Source organism: Phodopus roborovskii, unplaced genomic scaffold (assembly GCF_943737965.1).
Source record: "Phodopus roborovskii unplaced genomic scaffold, PHOROB, whole genome shotgun sequence".
In the NCBI taxonomy this organism is placed as follows: Eukaryota; Metazoa; Chordata; class Mammalia; order Rodentia; family Cricetidae; genus Phodopus; species Phodopus roborovskii.
Genome location: NW_026126460.1, coordinates 11,818,212 through 11,837,068, shown reverse-complemented (window position 1 = coordinate 11,837,068; position 18,857 = coordinate 11,818,212). Strand labels below are relative to the sequence as shown.

The following is an 18,857-nucleotide window of genomic DNA, read 5'->3' as shown; positions in this document are numbered from 1 at the left end:
AGCATTTCTCCATGGCCTCCTGCAACAGTTCCCACCTGCACCCCCAATTCCTACCCTAACTTCCCTCCATTATGATGACTGTGATGTAAAAGTGTAAGCAAAAAAACCCCTTTAGTTCCCAAGTAGCTTTTAGTCATGATATTTTATCACAGCAAGAGAAACCCTATCTCAGACAGTGGGTTTTGGAATATTCATATATATATATATTTCCTGGGGATGGGACCTAAGTGTCAGTACACACAACTTTTTTGGGGGGAGGCAGTTTTGAGACAGGGTTTCTATGTATTGCTGTACAGCCTGTCCTGGAACTATCTCTGGACCAGGCTGGCCTCAAACTCACAGAGATCCTCCTGCCTCTGAATCCCCAGTGCTGGAATTAAAGGTGTGAGCCACCAACACCAGGCTAAGCACAAACACTTTTGTGCGTGTTCCTCATTCACACAAACAGTCTAAAGGTAATTCTGCCAGGTTTTGCCGTTTGCTTGCTACTTCATCACATGGGATGAGCTGTGAAATTTTCCACTTGTGAGTATTAGGTTGGCACGCAAAACATTTTAGATTTCACATTCTGGAACATTATGGATTTCAAATTAAGAAAGTGAAACTTGTATTAAGGAATAACAGAGCATATACATAGTAACAATCAATTTTGACACAAAAAAAATGATGGGAATAAAAATTAAGTAGAAATAAAATAGACCTTCTGGTGACACTTCCTCCCATTTCCCTCCATATACATGGTTTCTAATCATGCACGTATAATAGCTTGTCTTTGGAAATATTAAAACATTTAATTAGATACAGTCTTCTAGCCCACTGGGTGCTCATTTAGCAAATCAGCAACCTACTGGCTAGAAACACCAAACACTGCTCCTATCAGTTCAAACTCTAAACTCCTGATAAAGACAGAGATTGTTTAACTCAGAAAAGCAGCCACTTCTACTCACCACTGCTGCCCTCTTCAGGCCACACTCCCAGTTTCAAGGGAGAAAACCTTAATACAAAATCTTGCCACTAACTGATATAGCAGGGGCCATAGCACTCACATCCAGCTATTCAAACTTTTACGTCTGGAAACTAGACAATGGCAGAACCAAATCTCTGAGCAACACCTGTAACATAGCAGCTAAAGGGAATTTTCTCCTAATGTTGCATGAAAACTTAATTGCCAGTTGCAGTTACCACCTTGCCTTTGCTGCCTTATGACCTCTATGAACTATACTAAGAAACCAAAGTCTACCCAAAAAAAAAATTTTTTTTAAAGACAGCAAAAACACTACTAATAGGTGGTTCCTAAAACAGAGACAAAGAGTAACATGTATCGTTACTCAGTCAGCACATGTATGCATGTATACCATGCATATGCTTGGTGCATGCAGAGGTTAGAAGAGGGCCTCAGGTCCCCTAAAAATGAAGTTATGGATGGTTGTGAGTCACCATATTAGTGCTGGAAACCAAACCCAGGACCTCTGGAAGAGCAGGAAGCACTCTTAACCACTGAGCCACCTCTCCAGCTTCTAAGGATGAATTCTAAATTCATTTAAACATAGTGGACTGATCACAGCTTATTTCTTTATGACATTTCATCTGAATTAAAGGAACAAAACAGTTTCTATCAAGATGCAGGAAACAAGATTGAAAGGATTTTTAGTATTTTTAAAAGATAAAAATTAAACTGGGTATGGTGGTGTATGCCTACGATCCCAACACTCCAGAGATGGAGACAGGCCGATCAGGAGTTATGGATAGCCATTAGAGCTTGTCTCCAAACAGCAAAATGAGATGGCACGGCAGCTCAATGCTGGTGCCTGTGGAGACCTAATGGAAGGAGTGATGAGCAGACGCAGAACTAGACACACAGCACCCTGGGAGGTAAGATAAAACATAAGAACAGAAGGCAGGGTTCAGCTAGGTCTGTGGGCAGGGTCTGTCTTACATATACTTACCCTTTAGAGCTATTAATGCTGACACTTTAGAGAGCAATCTTGGGAGATGCAAGGGCAGAAGTATGCGCTGAAAAGCCAACTGCCTTGCTCTGCTAACTTTTAGAAAGCAAGCAAACTTGTAATCCACAGGCAGAAATTTGAGAGCGTTCTCTGAAGAAACCCAACTGTCCTATATGATACTGAGGCCCTCCAAGTTAGTTTGGCCTCTGAACCCTTGCAATGCAATGCTTCAGTTAAAAAATATGCTACTTCTAGTTACAGAAAGCCAAGAGCTACACAGTTGAGGGGAGCCTCCAGCAAACAGGTTAAGACAACAGGAAAAGGGAATTAATGTGAATGCTAAAAATTCAGAAGAAAACTTAAGAAGGGTTAAAACATAAAGCAAATGAATCTCCAAGAACAAAAAGACAAACTAGAAAGTGAAGGGGAGATAAAAATTATACAGTTGTACTGAAATCATGGTGTACAGGCCCAGCATCTGGATAACAAAAATACAATAAAAAGGGTAGAAAAAATATCAAAGAAACACACACATACACCTTAGAAAAAATTGTTTGTAGACCTACTGGCTCTGACTAGAATTAAAAGGTCCATAACAAATTATAACATTTCAGAATCCTGAGATTAAGAGTTTAAAGCCTCCAGAGAAGGGGAATGTCTATGCATCATACAACAGCAACAGGTATTTTTTAACTTTTTATTGATTCTTTGTGAATTTCACACCACATACCCCCCGGGGGGGGAAGGAAGGAAGGAAGGAAGGAAGGAAGGAAGGAAGGAAGGAAGGAAGGAAGGAAGGAAGGAAGGAAAAAAATCTTGCCTTGGATCTGCTGGAGAACCAAAAGCTGCAGGATCTCCATGACACAGGGCAACAACATGATATCCAAAAGGAGTTCCAGTGAAGATCCCATACTGATAGTGCAGCACAAGCCAGAGATCTCAACCAGACCAATGACTGACTCACTCCAATGACACTTGCAAGTAAAGACGTTTGGGCAAAAGGGTATATTGTGTGAAACAAGCTTCCAAGGCAACAGATTTTTAATGGCACACTGTACCTTGGGAATACAGTTCAGGGGCCCCTGCCTAGCATGTGTGAAGAGCTGACATCAATCCTCAGGACCATAAAAAATAAAACAAAGTAAATAACAGACACACTATGTAGTTGAGACTGTAACAGAAAAGTATCCTTAGGACTGTGGAAATTAGTTTCAACCTGGAGCTCCATTTATAGGAGGAATTTTCCAGGCCAGATTACTACAAATACTATGTGTCCCTCCCCAAGAAAAGGTGTTCCAGTGCAGTGACAAAGGGAAACAGAGAATCTAGGACACTGAGGAACCAGTACAAGAAAGCAGTCACATGAGATCCCAGTAACTTCAAAGACATGTGCCAGGAAAAAATATAGAGAGCAGGCCTAAGCAAAACCCCACCCATTGGAGTAGGATGGCAAAGGCTGTGAAGCGGTGCCTACAAAAATCCAGACACATCCATTTTAATAGTTGCAAAATATTTTTGATAGGCATGTGACAAATGTGACAACATTTGGGGTTAAAAAGGATGGCTTTTAGGAAGCAGGCAAGAAAAAAAAATGGCCTGAAAATTAATTCTACACACTAAAGCAAGACTGTGAAGCTGTGAGAGCAGCTAGGGCTGCACACTGCGTTTGGCTGTGTGAGCTGATGTGGGCTAGGAAAAGGGATTCACCTAGAGTGCCTGAAGAATCCAGATTCAACCAATGAAGAGAAAGAATTAAGGTGTGGAAGGAGGCAGCACAGTCAGAGCACTACATGACCCAGCAAGTAACAATGTACATAGTCATAATGAAAATGCTGACTTAGGACTTTACAAGAAATAAGATGTGTGTTGAGGAAATGGAAGAGGGAAATAACGGTCACAATGAAAAACAACTTTTACCTATTATGATGGTAAGTCAGCAGATAGTCTAAAATCAATGGTTTGTTACTTCGATTACAAATTAGACTAAAGGGCTGAAGAGATGGCTCAGTACTTCAGCACTCTTAATTGCTCTTGCAGAGAACCCAGGTCCAGTTCCCAGCGCCCATATCAGGTAGCTCACAACCACCTAAGCCTCTAGTTCCAGAATATCTGATGCCCTTTTCTGGTCTCTGAAGGCACCTGCACCCATAAAGTACACATAACCTCTTGTAGACACACACACATACATAAGCAAATTTTAAAGAGAAATCAGTAAAAAAGAAAAAAAATTCAGGTATGTCTCTGTACTATACCCATGTTATGTAACTAACTATAAGTAAATAAACGTGTCAGAATACTGTTTTAAAAACAGTATTGTAAGACTTCCCCAAGTAAGTTCATTATCTGAAAAAAAGAACTTTAAAAAATGTACAGAAACAGTCTATAATAACAGTACTGCATTCCCACTATATTTTCTAGAAGTCACTGCAGATATACTTTAATTCAACTAATTTCTTAAGTTTTCAGCTATTTACTTACATGGTTTAAATGGTTGCTCTTCCTCTTTTCACGCACTAAGAATAAAAAAAAATTAACTGATCAATTCTGATACAAATGCCACAGAAAAATAAAAGTAGCTGCTACGTATTATCTGATAGGTTATCAACATGCAAAGTAAGGTAAAATTCAGTTCTACTTTAAAAAACAGTTGCTAACAAAATAAATTTGTCAAAATAAAATCCATAAAGTAAATCTAAAAATGAAATTCTACTTTTTTACCTAACAGATAATGTAGGCACAAGCGAAAATTTTTATATGCAAAAGAAAATGACAAAATTAGGGCAGGTGAAAGATTCAGCTAATAAAAAATTATGTTATAAATCTAAACACTAAACCTACCTTAATGAGCATTTCAAATGAGTAACCTAACTGAACATGACCCTGACAGCGTACAAATTCCAGAAAGAGACCTGGCCACACTGTTTCCCCACACTCTCTCCTCTGTGAACACTAGACTACACTCTAGACACACATTCCTTCCCACTAATAAGAAAGGGGTGGGCACAAGATAGTGGGGGTTTTTTTTGTTTGTTTGTTTGTTTTTGTTTTGTTTTTGATGGGGAGAGGGCTTATTTTTTTTAGGGTTTCTGTGTTGCCCTGGTTTATATAAAGTCCACAGCACATAAAGAGATACAGCAGTACTAACCAGGATCAATAGCTCAAAACAAAAAGACACACAAACCATGAAAATGTAGGCTAGAAGCACGACCACTCCCCCTTTTAAACTGGGTTGCATTGTTGCATTATTCCCAGTGTTATTGTAGAATCCCCACTTCTTACAGTCACCCTGTTATAATCAGCAGAAATTATTTAAGTTTTTCAGAAAAAATTGGGAGAGATGTTAACCAAATGTTACAGAAAATAGTACAGAAAAATCTCACAGTTCAGACTCTCAACCTAAAATAAGCAGGACAGAAAATTCACATATTAGCAAACCTAGGAAACATTAAGACATGTTTGCCCTGGGTTTTGTTGCAACAAGATGAAGATACTTTACATAGGGTGAAAATTTTGAGTTACATAAATGTGGGTATGACACTGGCTTACTGGGTGGGTGGTACTATATGAAATAAGGTCAAAATGACCATATATAACACACTTGGGTTTGGTGTTTCACCTAAAAAATCTAACAGAACCTTAAATTGTATCATTCATCTTTAAAACACACCACTGGACTAAGAAGAGAGGGAAAGAGGCAGGCAGCTGTAAATCCATGCCACATTTAAATCACGTATCTGCATTGACAACAAGGTGGGAATGTATCCACAAAATCCACATGCTCTCCTACCTCAAAGAGTTATATTAAAGCAAAGCAAATCATCACATATCAAAAATAAGTACATGAAAAGTTTTAAGTCAGTATACAAATTCCATAAAATATTTTCAGTGATGTATCTAACTGAATATAAATAGTTTTCAGGCTTTCCTCAGTGAGGAAAAGCGTCTTACCATCTGTCTGAGATTTGCTGAGGAAAATTGTGCTTGCCCTGGGATGGTCAGAAGGGTTGGATTCCAAAGCTAAATCTACAGAAGGAAAGAGAAAAATATGATTATTTGCTTCAAAATAAACAGGTAATTTTGAAAACTTTTAGAAGGGTTTTTAGAGATGAACATGAGGAAAAAAAGAGAAAAACAAAAAAATCTACTGGAAAACTGCAGAATCTCTCCATTAATGTGGGATCTAACAACTATGGCTTAGGCTCTTTAGATGTATACCTAAGTAATCTTACAAAACTTTAATGGAATCATATATGTGCCCTTCCCTTTGTATCTAACATATGTGCTGATATTACTGTTTCCAAACCAGCCTTAAGACAACTTACTGCGAGACACAGCTCAATATATCAAATGTGGGACAGCAAAGATGTTTCAAAAAGCATCCTTTAACCACTTGGCTAGTTATAACTTCTTTAGACAAAAGAACTTGTTAACTGTTTATGTGGGAGCAACTCATCAAGCAGATTTAGGACTGCATAAAAATTCATTTGCCTAATCCACACAACTTCCATGAATACAAACTCATTTTTAACTTTTGGCCTCCATTTCCAAGGTTGCACTCACTTTTTGATGCAGTCTACCTTAGGAGCAAGATGTCATAATCGTATGTTTAACCAAGGACACAGGACAGACTTTCTTTTTTTCTTTTTTCTTTTCAAGACCTGGATATCCTGGGACTCACTCTGTTGACCAGGCTGTCCCTTGAATTCACAGAGATCCAACTGCCTCTGCCTCCCAAGTGCTGGAATTAAAGGCATGCATGCACTACCACAGCCCAGCACAAGACAGACTCTAAACTAACCACAATGAACACTTTGTCATCACATGGGATAAGGAACATTGTAACAAGAAAGGAAAAAACTATGACAGTCCTGAGCAATGCTCATCTCAACCCATGTAACCAATCTTGCCAGAAAATGGAACAAGATCCAGGAAGGGCAAAGACTGGGACACTTCCCAAGCCTTGCCAGCCAGCATTCTGCTCTTTGAAAAGGAGGTTCAGTGGTAAATCACAGTGCACATATTACATCCTTGGCTTTTACAGAACACACTTGACATATTCTACTCTACTGGGCTGCAGAATTGGCTCAGCAGTTAGCATATTGTTGGACCCAAGTTTGGTTTCTAGCACCCACATGAGGTGGCTGACACTACCTATCATTCCAGCTCCAGGGGACGCAATGCCTCCTCTGACACCTGCACTTGTTCATACACACCAATAACAAAACACAACTCTAAAAACTCCTACTCAACCAACACTGTCTAACCAGCATATACATACACATACACATAAGTATGTATGTATTATATACATATATACGCATTATATACATATATACATATATATATACTTACACATTACTTAAGTATATATGTATATATACTGGTGTCCCCTTTCCTTCCTCCAAGCAACAGGCATAGAATCTTGCACAAACGTAACAGGAATTTGAATCACCTACTTTATTTTTTAAACTACTTATTTCGAGAGAGTACCTCACTGTGTAGTTTAGGCTGACTGTGAACTTTTTGATCTTTCTGCCTTAGCCTCAAGAAGGCTAAGATTACAGGTATGCACCAGCTGAAGAAAACTATACTTAAAGATACCCCCACACAAAATTATTTTTAAGGTCTTCTGACATCTTTAAGTGTGAGATAAAGTTAGCTATGTGGAAAAAAAAAAAGCCATGTGTGCATGAAGTGACAGGCAAAGATTTTATAAGCTGTTTCTAATCTAAAGCTGGTTACTGTACTTCCTTCTAAAAAAAACAAACATACTGTCATTTCAATTAAAATGTAATTTGCAGATCACACTATTAAAAATCTTCTGAGTAAATTGATACAGGGGAGGGTGGATGAGAGAGGGGAAGAAGGAAGGGGAGTGGGGGAAAATGTATAGCTCAATTAAAAAAAATGGCAGAAAAAATAGTTTATAGAAACAGCCATTTCATGCAGCAGTCCCTCTGCCACAACGAAGTTTAGATGGAACTGAAGTTATTTATATATAGCTGTCAATAGAGTGTTTCCCTGTGTTCGATCCCCAGACCTGGAAAAAAATCCAGGGAATTTCACAAGTATAAGAAAATTAAATATTAAAATGAAAGCAGACTAATTGAGGGCCTGGAGAGACGGCTCGGGAGTTAAGAGCGTTTGTTCTTGTAAAAGACATAGGTTTGGTTCTCAGCACGCAGGTTGGTTAACTCACAATGGCCTGAAACAACAACTTTGGAAAATTTAACACCCTTTTCTGGCCTCCCTGGATACACATATGTGCATACACAGTCATACACTCAGGTACACATATATTCAGATAAAATAAACTAAAAAAAAAAAAAAAAAAGCCAAATCAAGATGTACTATTATGGACCAAAAGGCAGAATCCAAGAAGGTTGTGGTAAAATCAATGATAAAAATGTCTTGGAGAGAAGTTTTGGAGTAGGTATATGTCCCAGGGATGGCTAATCAATCACAACTCTCAAAACTTCTCAAAAGCCAGAGGAGAAAGGCAAATATGCTGTAGGAGCATTAGCTAGTTAGGAGATGCAGTGGTTCATGGGAAGAAAGCCTTTTCAGCAGAGATTTAAAATGTGGGGTCACAGTTGGGTAAAGATTCCTGATGTTTGTGAATGAGGAATATTACTGACTCTAATTTGCATATATTTGATTGCAGGCTGGCCACTCTCCCATAGTTAATTATAATATTTCCACTTTGATGAGTTTTGATAAATCCTATTGGAATTATATACACCAGGGCTTCAATGCCAATTTGCAGTGTTTTGAGACAACATAAATGTTATGTTTATATAGGTATCAAAGTTACACTTTCCACTTATTATAAATACCACATGTTGCTATTTTATATAGAATGGAAACTTAAGCCAACAGACAGTGACCCTATATACAAACTATTATTTCTGTAATCCCTAATAACTCTATTTCCTAGAGCCTATGAAGATGCTAAGTCATACTACTCTATTCATCAGCTATGAACCAAAGCATTAGGATCCATAAACACATTCTGCACACAAATACGGACTTAGGAAAATGAAAACACACCAATTGCCAAGTATCTTCTATGAGGAGCTGGTGGGCAGTTTAGGTGGTAAAAGTGTTTAATGCACAAGGACGAGGTCCTGAGTTTGGATCGCCAGCCCTCATGTAAACAAGCAGCCAGCATGTAACACTGCATCTGCAATTCCAGCAAGAGAGGTAGAGAATGGCAGATCCTGGACTCAGAGAATCAGCCTAGACTGTCTCAACAGGCAGAGCATAAACGAGGAAGAGCAGCCTTCCCTGACTGTTCCCACCCTTATGAACACGTACACACACATACAAAGACACATCTTTCACAAAGAAACCTCTAAGGATGTTTTCAACTACAACAAATATGTCAAGACAAGGATTATAATTAAAATTATAAGATCTGCCATTTTGAATTATCAATTAAAGTTGCAATTTAATTTGAAAGCAATAGTAGGCAAATAAACTACTTTTTCTCCAGACCAAGGTTCTATTAAGTTTCATGATCCACCTAAATTATATGTTTAAAAATACTAAAAACACTCAACTTAGAATAACTAAATTCATTGCTGAAGGCTAAAATGTTAACATCACACAATCATAATCATAAAATTGTCCTTATCAAAATATTAAAGGCAATGACCAAGAAATTGGCAGATAGAAATAGTACATCTTGGGTGGAGGGAGTTGATTCCAACATAGCAATTTCAATATGTCACAATTAAATAGATTGCGTCAGCAGTTCCTAGGTATTTGTCTAAAGTCCTAGTCTACTTACTGACATGCTCCATCACCCCTTAACATAAACTGTACTAGTTTTATGGCTTTGAACACAAATATTCCAAGAATACAACTGCACTGCCAGATCAATCTACCACTGAGTGCACATTTTACATCATTAAGTTATTATTTATTACTTGATAGTCTCAAGCAAGCTTACCTCAGCCGAAGGTCCTCAATCAAGAGCTCACTCCTGCCCAGCTTTTCTAGCCTTGGATGACTGAAACCATTTCTGCACCTGCTCCCACCACCACCAGTTCTCAGTCTTCCCTGTCTTAATTCTCAATCTTTAATGGCTGTGATCATTCATATATTGAAACTTTCTTCATTAGTCTAGTTCTTGAGAACATTTTATTCAATTAAACTTTAAAAATCATTTCTAGGTTATACATTTACTATCTCCACTTCATTGTATACTCCTCAATGTTACTGTTGGATCATCAAAGCTGACTAGCCTAAAAAAAAAAAAAAAAAAAAAAAAACAGAAGAAAGACAGGCAGCATCCAAAGAAGCCCGTTCTGAGTCATATTCTGTAAGTTCTAGGCTGATGTTCAACAACTGGCATTTACATTCCTGATCAACTATGTCTTAGCTGCTAAAATCTTAGAAAACAATGTATATTTCCTGATAGCTGTCTTCTCATATAAACCAACTACAATTCCTGCACTAACTCAAAACACTGAGAGGAAAAAAAAAAAGAAATATACAAGACATACACAATACATTACAAAGTTTTCACACCTGCAAAAGCAAACAAGTAAATATTGCCATTTCACTGGAAAATCTGTATCAAAGTAATTCTTAGGCAAATATGTATGTGCTTTGGCCAAAACTAGATAAAAGGGTATACATATAATCACATAAGATCAAGAATTTCAGTGTTTTTTTTTTTTAAATAAGCAAATACGTATCTTCCTTGCTGTCCTCCACACCTTATTCCCCCAATCCTTTTCATGAAATATACCCTGAAGATGGCTGTAACCAGAGATCTGATTTATTTCATAGTTCCATATGTCCATACTTACTTTTATAGACATAACTGCATAGCCATGTGGACATGCCAGTTGATCTTACCTGTCCTTTACTGCATGAGATGCTGTCAATACCATCCTAATGAAAATAAGACAGCAAGAACTTTGAAAATAGGCTGCCTCACATGATGGTATGCACATCTTTGGCATAAGTTCCTTAAAATAGGGTTTCTAGATTAAATGAACTAGCAGTGTAGTTAGATTTTGCCAGATTCTCTTTCATGGAGGTGAACTGTTTTGCATTTCTACCATCAATATATAAAAATAACTTCCCTTATAATCTCAGCAATATATTGTAAAAGTTTTGGATCCCTCACCCTCACCCTCATCCCCCAAAGAAGGAATTGCAGTTTTCATTCACATTTCTTTCATGTGAAGTTTAAGGATCACCTGCATTCCTTTTCTGTCACTTGTACATTCATCTTTGTTATTTATTTACTTATTTATTTTATTTAATTTCCTTAAGCCAGCCTATTTTAGTCCCGAGGCAATACTGTTTTTTTGTTCAAGTCACCATTGGTTTTCTCTAAATTACTACCCAGCCTCCCAGCTGGTCTCTTACATCCATCATAATGCATGCTCACAAAGCCACTAGTTTCATCTTTTTCACAAATAACTTGTTCTGCTATGCATAATCCTCCAGTGGCTTCCTACTATAACCAAAATTCACATTGTTGTCAAGACCAACTTAGCCTGAAAAGGCCCTATCCATCATCTTTCTGTAGGCATCCCTTTCTCTCTACTGTAGCACACGTGTGTCCCTTCCTTTCTGTTATTTGCAGACACCAAGTTTGGTCCATATGAAAAGCTCTCAAGGGAGCCATCTACAAGGCAGCCTCTCCTCACCCCTACTGCTTCATTTCCCTGTTAGGAAAGAAAGTTCACATATTACTTAAAGACAGTAGTTACCTCTCATCACCCCAATGTAAACTGTCCCTTTCCCAATCATCCCCTTACATGACTTTCTTCCTACCAGGGCATGCCATTCTTGATGACTCACACATTTTCGATTCCCACCTGTCTTGGGAAAAGAAGGATCAAGGTTAGGAGGGGACTACCTTCTCCATCACTGTATCTGGAATACCGCCTCGCCATTCAAAGGTGTTCAATAGACACGTTCAGGGTACTCAAACCAGTCAGGCATCTTTCAGTTTTCTCTTATTTCTAGACTTCACTGAATTCCTTTTCTTGATTTGTCATCAGACAGCATTACTGACAGACCTCTTAGAGAAGTAGCTATTCAAAATACATGAGATAGTTTACCCAAGAATCACAAAATCTAAATCACTAGTAAAATTTAAATGACTAGTGAAAAGCCAGTGTTATCAAACTGGCATAAGAACTAGTGCCTTTAACACTAATGACACATCTTAAGGTGCTAAATTCTAAGACTAAATATGCCATCTGAATTCAATCCAGAGGTAGGATGTGCCAACTATCAAAGCCTGTTTTTATCTTATGAGTGTATGTACAATTTTACTATGAAAAATGTCTAACCACATGAGACAGGTATATCAGACCTATAGCTATTCAGTGGAACACTAAGCAGTTAAGAAAAAGCATGCCACAGAGAAGTGTGCACTGGTATAGGAAGACATCCTGGAGCACACTATGGAGAATAAGCATTGTTCCAGGGACAGGAAGCAGCACAGATAGATGATCTGATTTTTAGAGATTCAAGAACATACAACACAAAAATATTAATAAAAATGGCTTATGTGTTCTCTATAGTGCTTATCAACACATTAAAAAATTGGTTACTAGCTACTAGAAAGGGGAAAGATTCAGAGGTTCTCCCACATCACACTGACAATTCTTTCCCTACTGTCCCCCTTCCAAGGGGTGGGAAGAAGGGGTCACTTGAGAGAGCACTTTTTTCCCAGCCAATAAACACAGCTCCTAAAGTCAGAACATGAATGCTGCATGAAAGGCTGAGAAGAAAGAAGTCCCATACCCTGTCTGTGTTAGTGATGGATGTTATCATCAGTCATATCACATGGCCTTAGAGCCAATGGATTAGGGAATACTAACTATGTACTTTGGAAGTCCTGGAAGTGACTTTGAGTGCTCTAAAATGTCTCAAAAGAGAATAAAGCAGAACATCATTTATTCATGATTTTATCTAAGAAATCAAAACAATTCAATTCTTCTCTATTAAAAGACTACTTTTAAAGCTATTTCTCAGTTTCCAAGTAAACTGATATAAGATTTTCTGAAACAAAGGTATTAAAAGCAAACTTAATGTGTCTATATATTTTTGGTGATGAAATTTCTTATCACTTTACTGAATGCCAATGAATTTAATTTTACAAAGTTTTGGCAGCACTAAGGATCAAGCCTACGAGTCTGTACTTAATGGGCAAGTAAATATTATACCCTTAAACTAGTCCTCTAGACCAAAAGATGAAATTTAGAGTAAACACTGAAATGGGAATATTTTAGTAAACTCAAATTCTATGCTCACAAAATCACTTTTTTTTTCCCCCAACATTTCTGGCTTAGCATAGCATCCCCCGTCATACAGTTCTATGCTTGCATGCCTCTCAACAGCCTTAATATTCTGTCAGCATTCTCAACTTCAACTCATGGTTCTCACAATAGCCCCATTTATGTGACCTGTAAACTTTACTCATTTTCATCGAAAAGAGTACATAGGAGATAGAGATGAGAACTAAAGCAAATGCTGCCTTTGCATCATTTACTTGAAATGTAACTAAGACAGGGAAGGACAAGGAACCAAGAGCCCTACTGTACAGCTTAAACTAGAGTATACATTCTGAAGAGTCCAACCCAGCACATCTACCACCTCCACACCAGTCTTTTAGAACAGTTCTGTGCAGAAGCAGCTTCAATCATATCTTAACTTGTGTCCTCATCAGCAAAAGGGAGAATGCATACAGGCTTCCTTTGTCTTTGGAAGGCTCAAATGAGCATACGTAATCCCTCTCACCCAACACTACCCACATACTAACTGGTTTGTAAACCCAGAGGGTTACCTTAAAACATTGAAACAGAACAGTTATTTATAAACAGGCACACTCACATTCAGGCGTGTAAAGCTGCCCACTGTTTAAAGATACAATTACTTTTGCATTCTTTTATAATATTTAAGTATTACAAAAAGTTACAGAAGTCTATTGATCATGGGCCTTAAGACACCAACGGCCAAACTAAAGTGTAAAGAGAAGGTTATAAGACATTCCTCTAAAGAAAAGGAATAATTTGTAGCGATTATGTGAAACAAACAGACCAATGGGGCTTAAACACCTGATGATAATTTGTCTTACAAGTCTGTAGCCTTCAAGAACCACCATCCTGTTATCCAGAACTTCTTCCTAGACTCCCAGGGAGAATTCTAATTATAAAGCATCAAGCACTTTCTCTTCTCCCTCCTACCCAGCCACGCAGCCCACCCTTCAGTGGTTCAGTGTGCCGAACTTTTACTTCAACATGCTCAGCACTGAATAAAATTTTCCAAGCAGGAGATGGGGAGGGAAAAGGAGTCATGGAAATAAACACATCAGGTACCTACAGGGGCTTCATCCTAACTCCCAAACCTTTACATTACTAATTTAAGGCTAAATTTTAGCTTTTGACTCCCTTGAAATCCCTGGTCAACAATCTCTCCCCACCCCTCTTCCTTCGGATGAGGTAAATAAAGTTTTTAAACTGGCAATGTATTTATCAAAGTGAGAACTTTAAAGCAAGCAGAAGTCCGAGGGTAAACTCCTTATGGGGGAGGGGAAGTGGGACTTTAACGTAGTCCTGGAAGAAACACTGACATATTTCACAGAAGCCCCATTTCCCAATTTCCTTTATTTCTGTGTTCCAATTACAATTGGGAGGAATAACACAACTTATATTGAAGGTACTCTTAAAATCCTATTTATTACCATACACATTTCTGTGGCAACCTCTACTTGAACGTAAATAAGAAATCCTCAAATGGGCTGAATTTGGATTGCTCTAATATCAGTTACCTAACCGGTTCGGGGGAAGAGGAAACACTTCAGTTCTTACCTTAGTTACCATCTGGCTAAGTAAGGACAGGGAGATGGGACGGCTATTCCGAGATTAGGGTCCTGAGAGTTTTATTAAGAAAAGGGGCACTTACACACAGACACATTTAGTCTTGATAACGTCCCACTGGACAGTACCCAGAATTACAAAGAGGAGGCGGTGCGGGCAGCAGGGTCCCAGGTCGGGATGAGAGAATGGGAAGAGGGAACAAGAACTGGGCGTAGGGGTGGGAAGAGAAACTGGCCAGACTGCGGCCAAAAAAGAATAAGGGGTGGAGACGCGAGCCACAGCCTTCATCCCCGGTGCCCAGGCCCGCGCCAGTCTACTCCGGGCAGGAAGGAACCCGAGGCGGCGGCCGCCTCCCTGCGGGACCCTGGGAGACTGTGGAGGTGCTCCGCGGCCGGGACGCGCACGCTGCCTCCTCACCTTCGGGCATCTCTCGGTCGCTGATGTGCTGCAGGTGGTGGCCCTCGCCGGCTCCGAAATCCAAGTCGGCGGGCTCCACGGCCGCAGCGGGCGCGGGCGCTACCGCCACCGCGTCCCCGGCCGCCGCCTCGTAGATCTCGGACTCGTAGTCGGGTTCCGCCGGCCCCGCGCGCCGGCCCAGCTTGGGGCTGGCATTGGGGGACACGCAACAGGTCAGCGTGTTCCCCATGGGGCGCGTCCGCTCCGCTCGGCCGCCGCCTGCGCCTCGGCTCGTCCGGGACTCCGCTCCCACCCCCTCCCCCAACAATGGCGCGGTCGGCGCCGGCAGCCCCGGGCTGAGCGGGGCTGCGCCCGCCCGCACTCGCCGCCGCGCCCGCTGTGCGCCCGCCCGCCCCGCCGCCCGGCCCGGGGCAGGGCTCCGGCCTCGGCCGCACCCCCGCCGGCTCGCCGCCGCCGCCTCCCCACAGCGGACTAGTCTACGAGGGCGGCGACCAGCCCGGCTTATTTAAAAGGGGTGGGGACCCGAGAAGCGCTGGGAGACGCAGCCACTGCGGGCCGAGAGCGCGGCCGGAGCTCCTCCTCCTTCCGTCGCCGCCTCCAGACTGAAGGCCGCTAGCCGGCTCCTGCCAACCGGAACGCGCCCCGCGGTCACCTGGTGACGGGCAGCCAATCAGACCCGGACTTCCCTCCACGCGCCCGCCTACGGCCCAGGCACATGACTCACAAAGCCCCGCCCCGTCCCTCAAGCCGCGCCGCACGGACTCGGGTTTCCATTCATCGTGGGCAGCTAGGAGCCCGGTCCAGGGACTGAGTTCCGAAGCGGGCTCCGAAGGCCCAGCTTGGTAGAGAGTTGGTTCTGTCAGAAGCTGGGCTTCTCCATGCCTGACATCTTACCCAAGTACATTGCTCCAGACTTGGCCGGTTGGATACAGCCAAAATGCTCCCGTCTTTCCAGTGTTACGTTTTCGCTTGCAACTTAACCATAGCAACCCCGGGGCTCTCGTCTCACTCTCAATAAAGAGCTGTGACTGTGCCTTGCATGAAGCCCGAGGACACGTCACCCTTCAACTTCCTCGTACGTAAAATAAGGATCAAACTCATCCCTCCCAACTCAGAAAAGCTGGGAGCCAATAGCTCCCAATTCGCCTGTTTTCTCCCATCTCGCGACAGGCGTTTCCAGATTTTCTTTAACTATCAATGCAGAATTGAGAAGCACACTGTGGGGTACCTACATCCTAATTGATGGGGATGGTAGAGAACAATTAACATTTAGCAAGCTCCATGTACTGGTCACCATGCCAACGGAGTTCCCTAATTCTAAGTTTAAAGCAATCCAATGTTGTTAACATCTCCCAGATTTTACTGAGGGTGTGGGGGAGTGCGAGATACAGAGATTAAGTAACTTTCCCAGGGTTACATAACTGCTCAGGCAGGAGCCAGAATAGTCTGGATTCTAGGTAATCGAGATCCCTACACACACCTCATTGTGATCATCTCAAAGAACAGGTAGGAGGAAGTCACACTTGGGGAAAGTGACAGAGACTTGGTACTTGGTGGTGATGTTTAGTTCAAGTGGGTTTTTAAACGCCTTTCCTGATTGAACCTTCAAGTTCACTCTCTCTTCTGAAGTATGTATCTAGGAATCTTGACTCTCAGTGCATTCAGGCAAACGAGAAGCAAAAATTGGGGGAATCGAGCTGTCTGAGTTCACATCTATCCGACCCCGAAGTCAGTGTGGTTGAGAGTTTGAATTTTATACTGGAAATAGTTGTTGAACTCTCACATGAAATTGAAAAGTCACTATAAGATATATTTGTGACTAGGTCCCTCACAGGAGGGAAAGACAGATCCAACCAAGTGCAACGGTGTCTGAGTGGAGACAAAACGTATACTCATTTATCAGGTGAAATAGGAAGTACTTAGCTATTGGATATGGAGGGAGAACAAAAACAGAAAGCAAAAAGGATGTCTAAGGTTCAGATTTAGGGGACTTGGTAGATTTTGATGTCTCCCTCCTAGACAACGGAGGAAGACTAAGATTACAGATGAAAATAGTTTTTGATGTTGTTAAGTGTTGTCTGGAAATGAATCTCTCAGAAAGCTGGATGTGAAACTCTACAAGCTAATTCCTTCTTGTGATACCCCAACTTAAACTCTTTCAAAAAATAGCACTTGTACTAAAACAAAAGAAGAGTAATTGGGGGGCATTTTCTTAAGGTTTATATTCTAAGAGTGCTGCTTCCATTTGCTGGTTACTTCTGTGGAGCAACATGGAATCTATGCTTTTAGTAAATAAGTAAGATAAAACTGTTCAATGAAATAACAGAGGAAGTTGTTTTAAAATCAGAGAATATAGGAGGTAATTGAAGCCATGGGTGCAGGAATGGTGACAAAATCCCTGACAGAAGAAACTTAAGATTGTTTTGGCTCACACTTTAGAGAGCACAATCTATTGAGGTGGGCAAGGTATGGTGGCAGGAGCTCACAGCTTCCGCTTCTCGCATTCTAGTGTATCATGTTATACTTAATGGAAACCAAATTCCATTTGTATGGGCTAGTTTTATGTCAACTTGACACAAGCTAAAGTCTTGTTCAAGAAGGGAACCTCAAATTAAGAAAATGCCTCCATAAGATCAGGCTGTGGAGACCTGCAAAGCATTTTCTTAGTGATTGGGGAGGGCCCAGGCCATTGTGGGTGGTGCCATCCCTGGGTTGATAGTCCTTGGTACTATAGAAAAGCAGGCTGAGCAAACCAGAATAAGCAGGCCAGTGAGCAGCACTCCTCCATGATGACCTCTGCATCAGCTCCTGCCTCCAGATTCCTGTACTTCCTTCAGTGATGAACTGTGATATGGAAGAGTAAGCCAAATAAACCCTTTCCTCCCCAAGGGAGGCTCCTGCCACCATACCTTGCCCACCTCAATAGATTGTGCTCTCTAAAGTGTTGTTTTTAGCCATGGTGTTTCAGCACAGCAATAGTAGCCCTAACTAAGACACCATTGCCCCTCAAGATTGTTAAGAATTACCTTCAGGTAATACCACAATTAGAGGAAGCTGAAGTCCTTGCATGAAATAGCATAGTATTTACATATAACCTACCCATGTACATTCTCCCATGTATTTCAAACCACCTGAGTTACCTGTGGCACCTAATACAATGTCAGTGCCATCTAGATAAGTGAAATATGGTAGTGCTTATAGATTAATGACAAGAAAAAAAGTATTTGCTTGGTAGAGATTCAAGTTCTTTAAAATATTTTCAGTTCACTGTTCATTGAACAGGCAGAAGCCACAGATATAGATGTTTAATACTGCTTCCCTCAAATGTGGGTAAATCAAAGAGATATTTGAGCAAAATCCATGGAGCTCAACTCTAAACAGGTATATCACAAAAGTGGAAAGTGGCATTATTTACTCTTTCCAAGCAGTTAAAAGAAATACTGACAACTTTTGAGGAAGAGCAAACAGAAATTAAGGAAATAAAATGTATTTGTAAAAAGTATGGGCATTTGCAAACCCCACAGCCACATATAAGACCACAAAAAGGACCCAAAGGAGTATTAATTAGCCTTTAAACAGGAAGAAGAGGCTACTTCAAAAGGCAAGGGAGCAAAGGGGAATTAATTTTTAATTTAATTCT

At 40.7% G+C, this 18,857-nt stretch overlaps 1 protein-coding gene across 3 annotated transcripts in view; it reads right to left on the bottom strand.

Moving 5' to 3' along the window:
• Ccnyl1 (cyclin Y like 1) overlaps positions 1-16,013 on the bottom strand; it is a 34,165-nt gene extending 18,152 nt beyond the window's left edge. The window contains exons 1-4 of one of the 3 annotated variants that reach the window (XM_051190357.1): positions 15,942-16,013; positions 15,218-15,405; positions 5,895-5,969; positions 4,425-4,459 (exon numbers count right to left, since the gene is read on the bottom strand). In XM_051190357.1, coding sequence (XP_051046314.1) covers positions 4,425-4,459; positions 5,895-5,969; positions 15,218-15,405; positions 15,942-15,991 — 348 coding nt within the window. In that variant the 5' untranslated portion in view covers positions 15,992-16,013. Of the gene's footprint in view, positions 1-4,424; positions 4,460-5,894; positions 5,970-15,217; positions 15,544-15,869 lie in introns of those variants that run through there. The other 2 variants (XM_051190356.1, XM_051190358.1) reach the window with 2 other exon arrangements.
• Between the last annotated feature and the right edge of the window lie 2,844 nt (positions 16,014-18,857).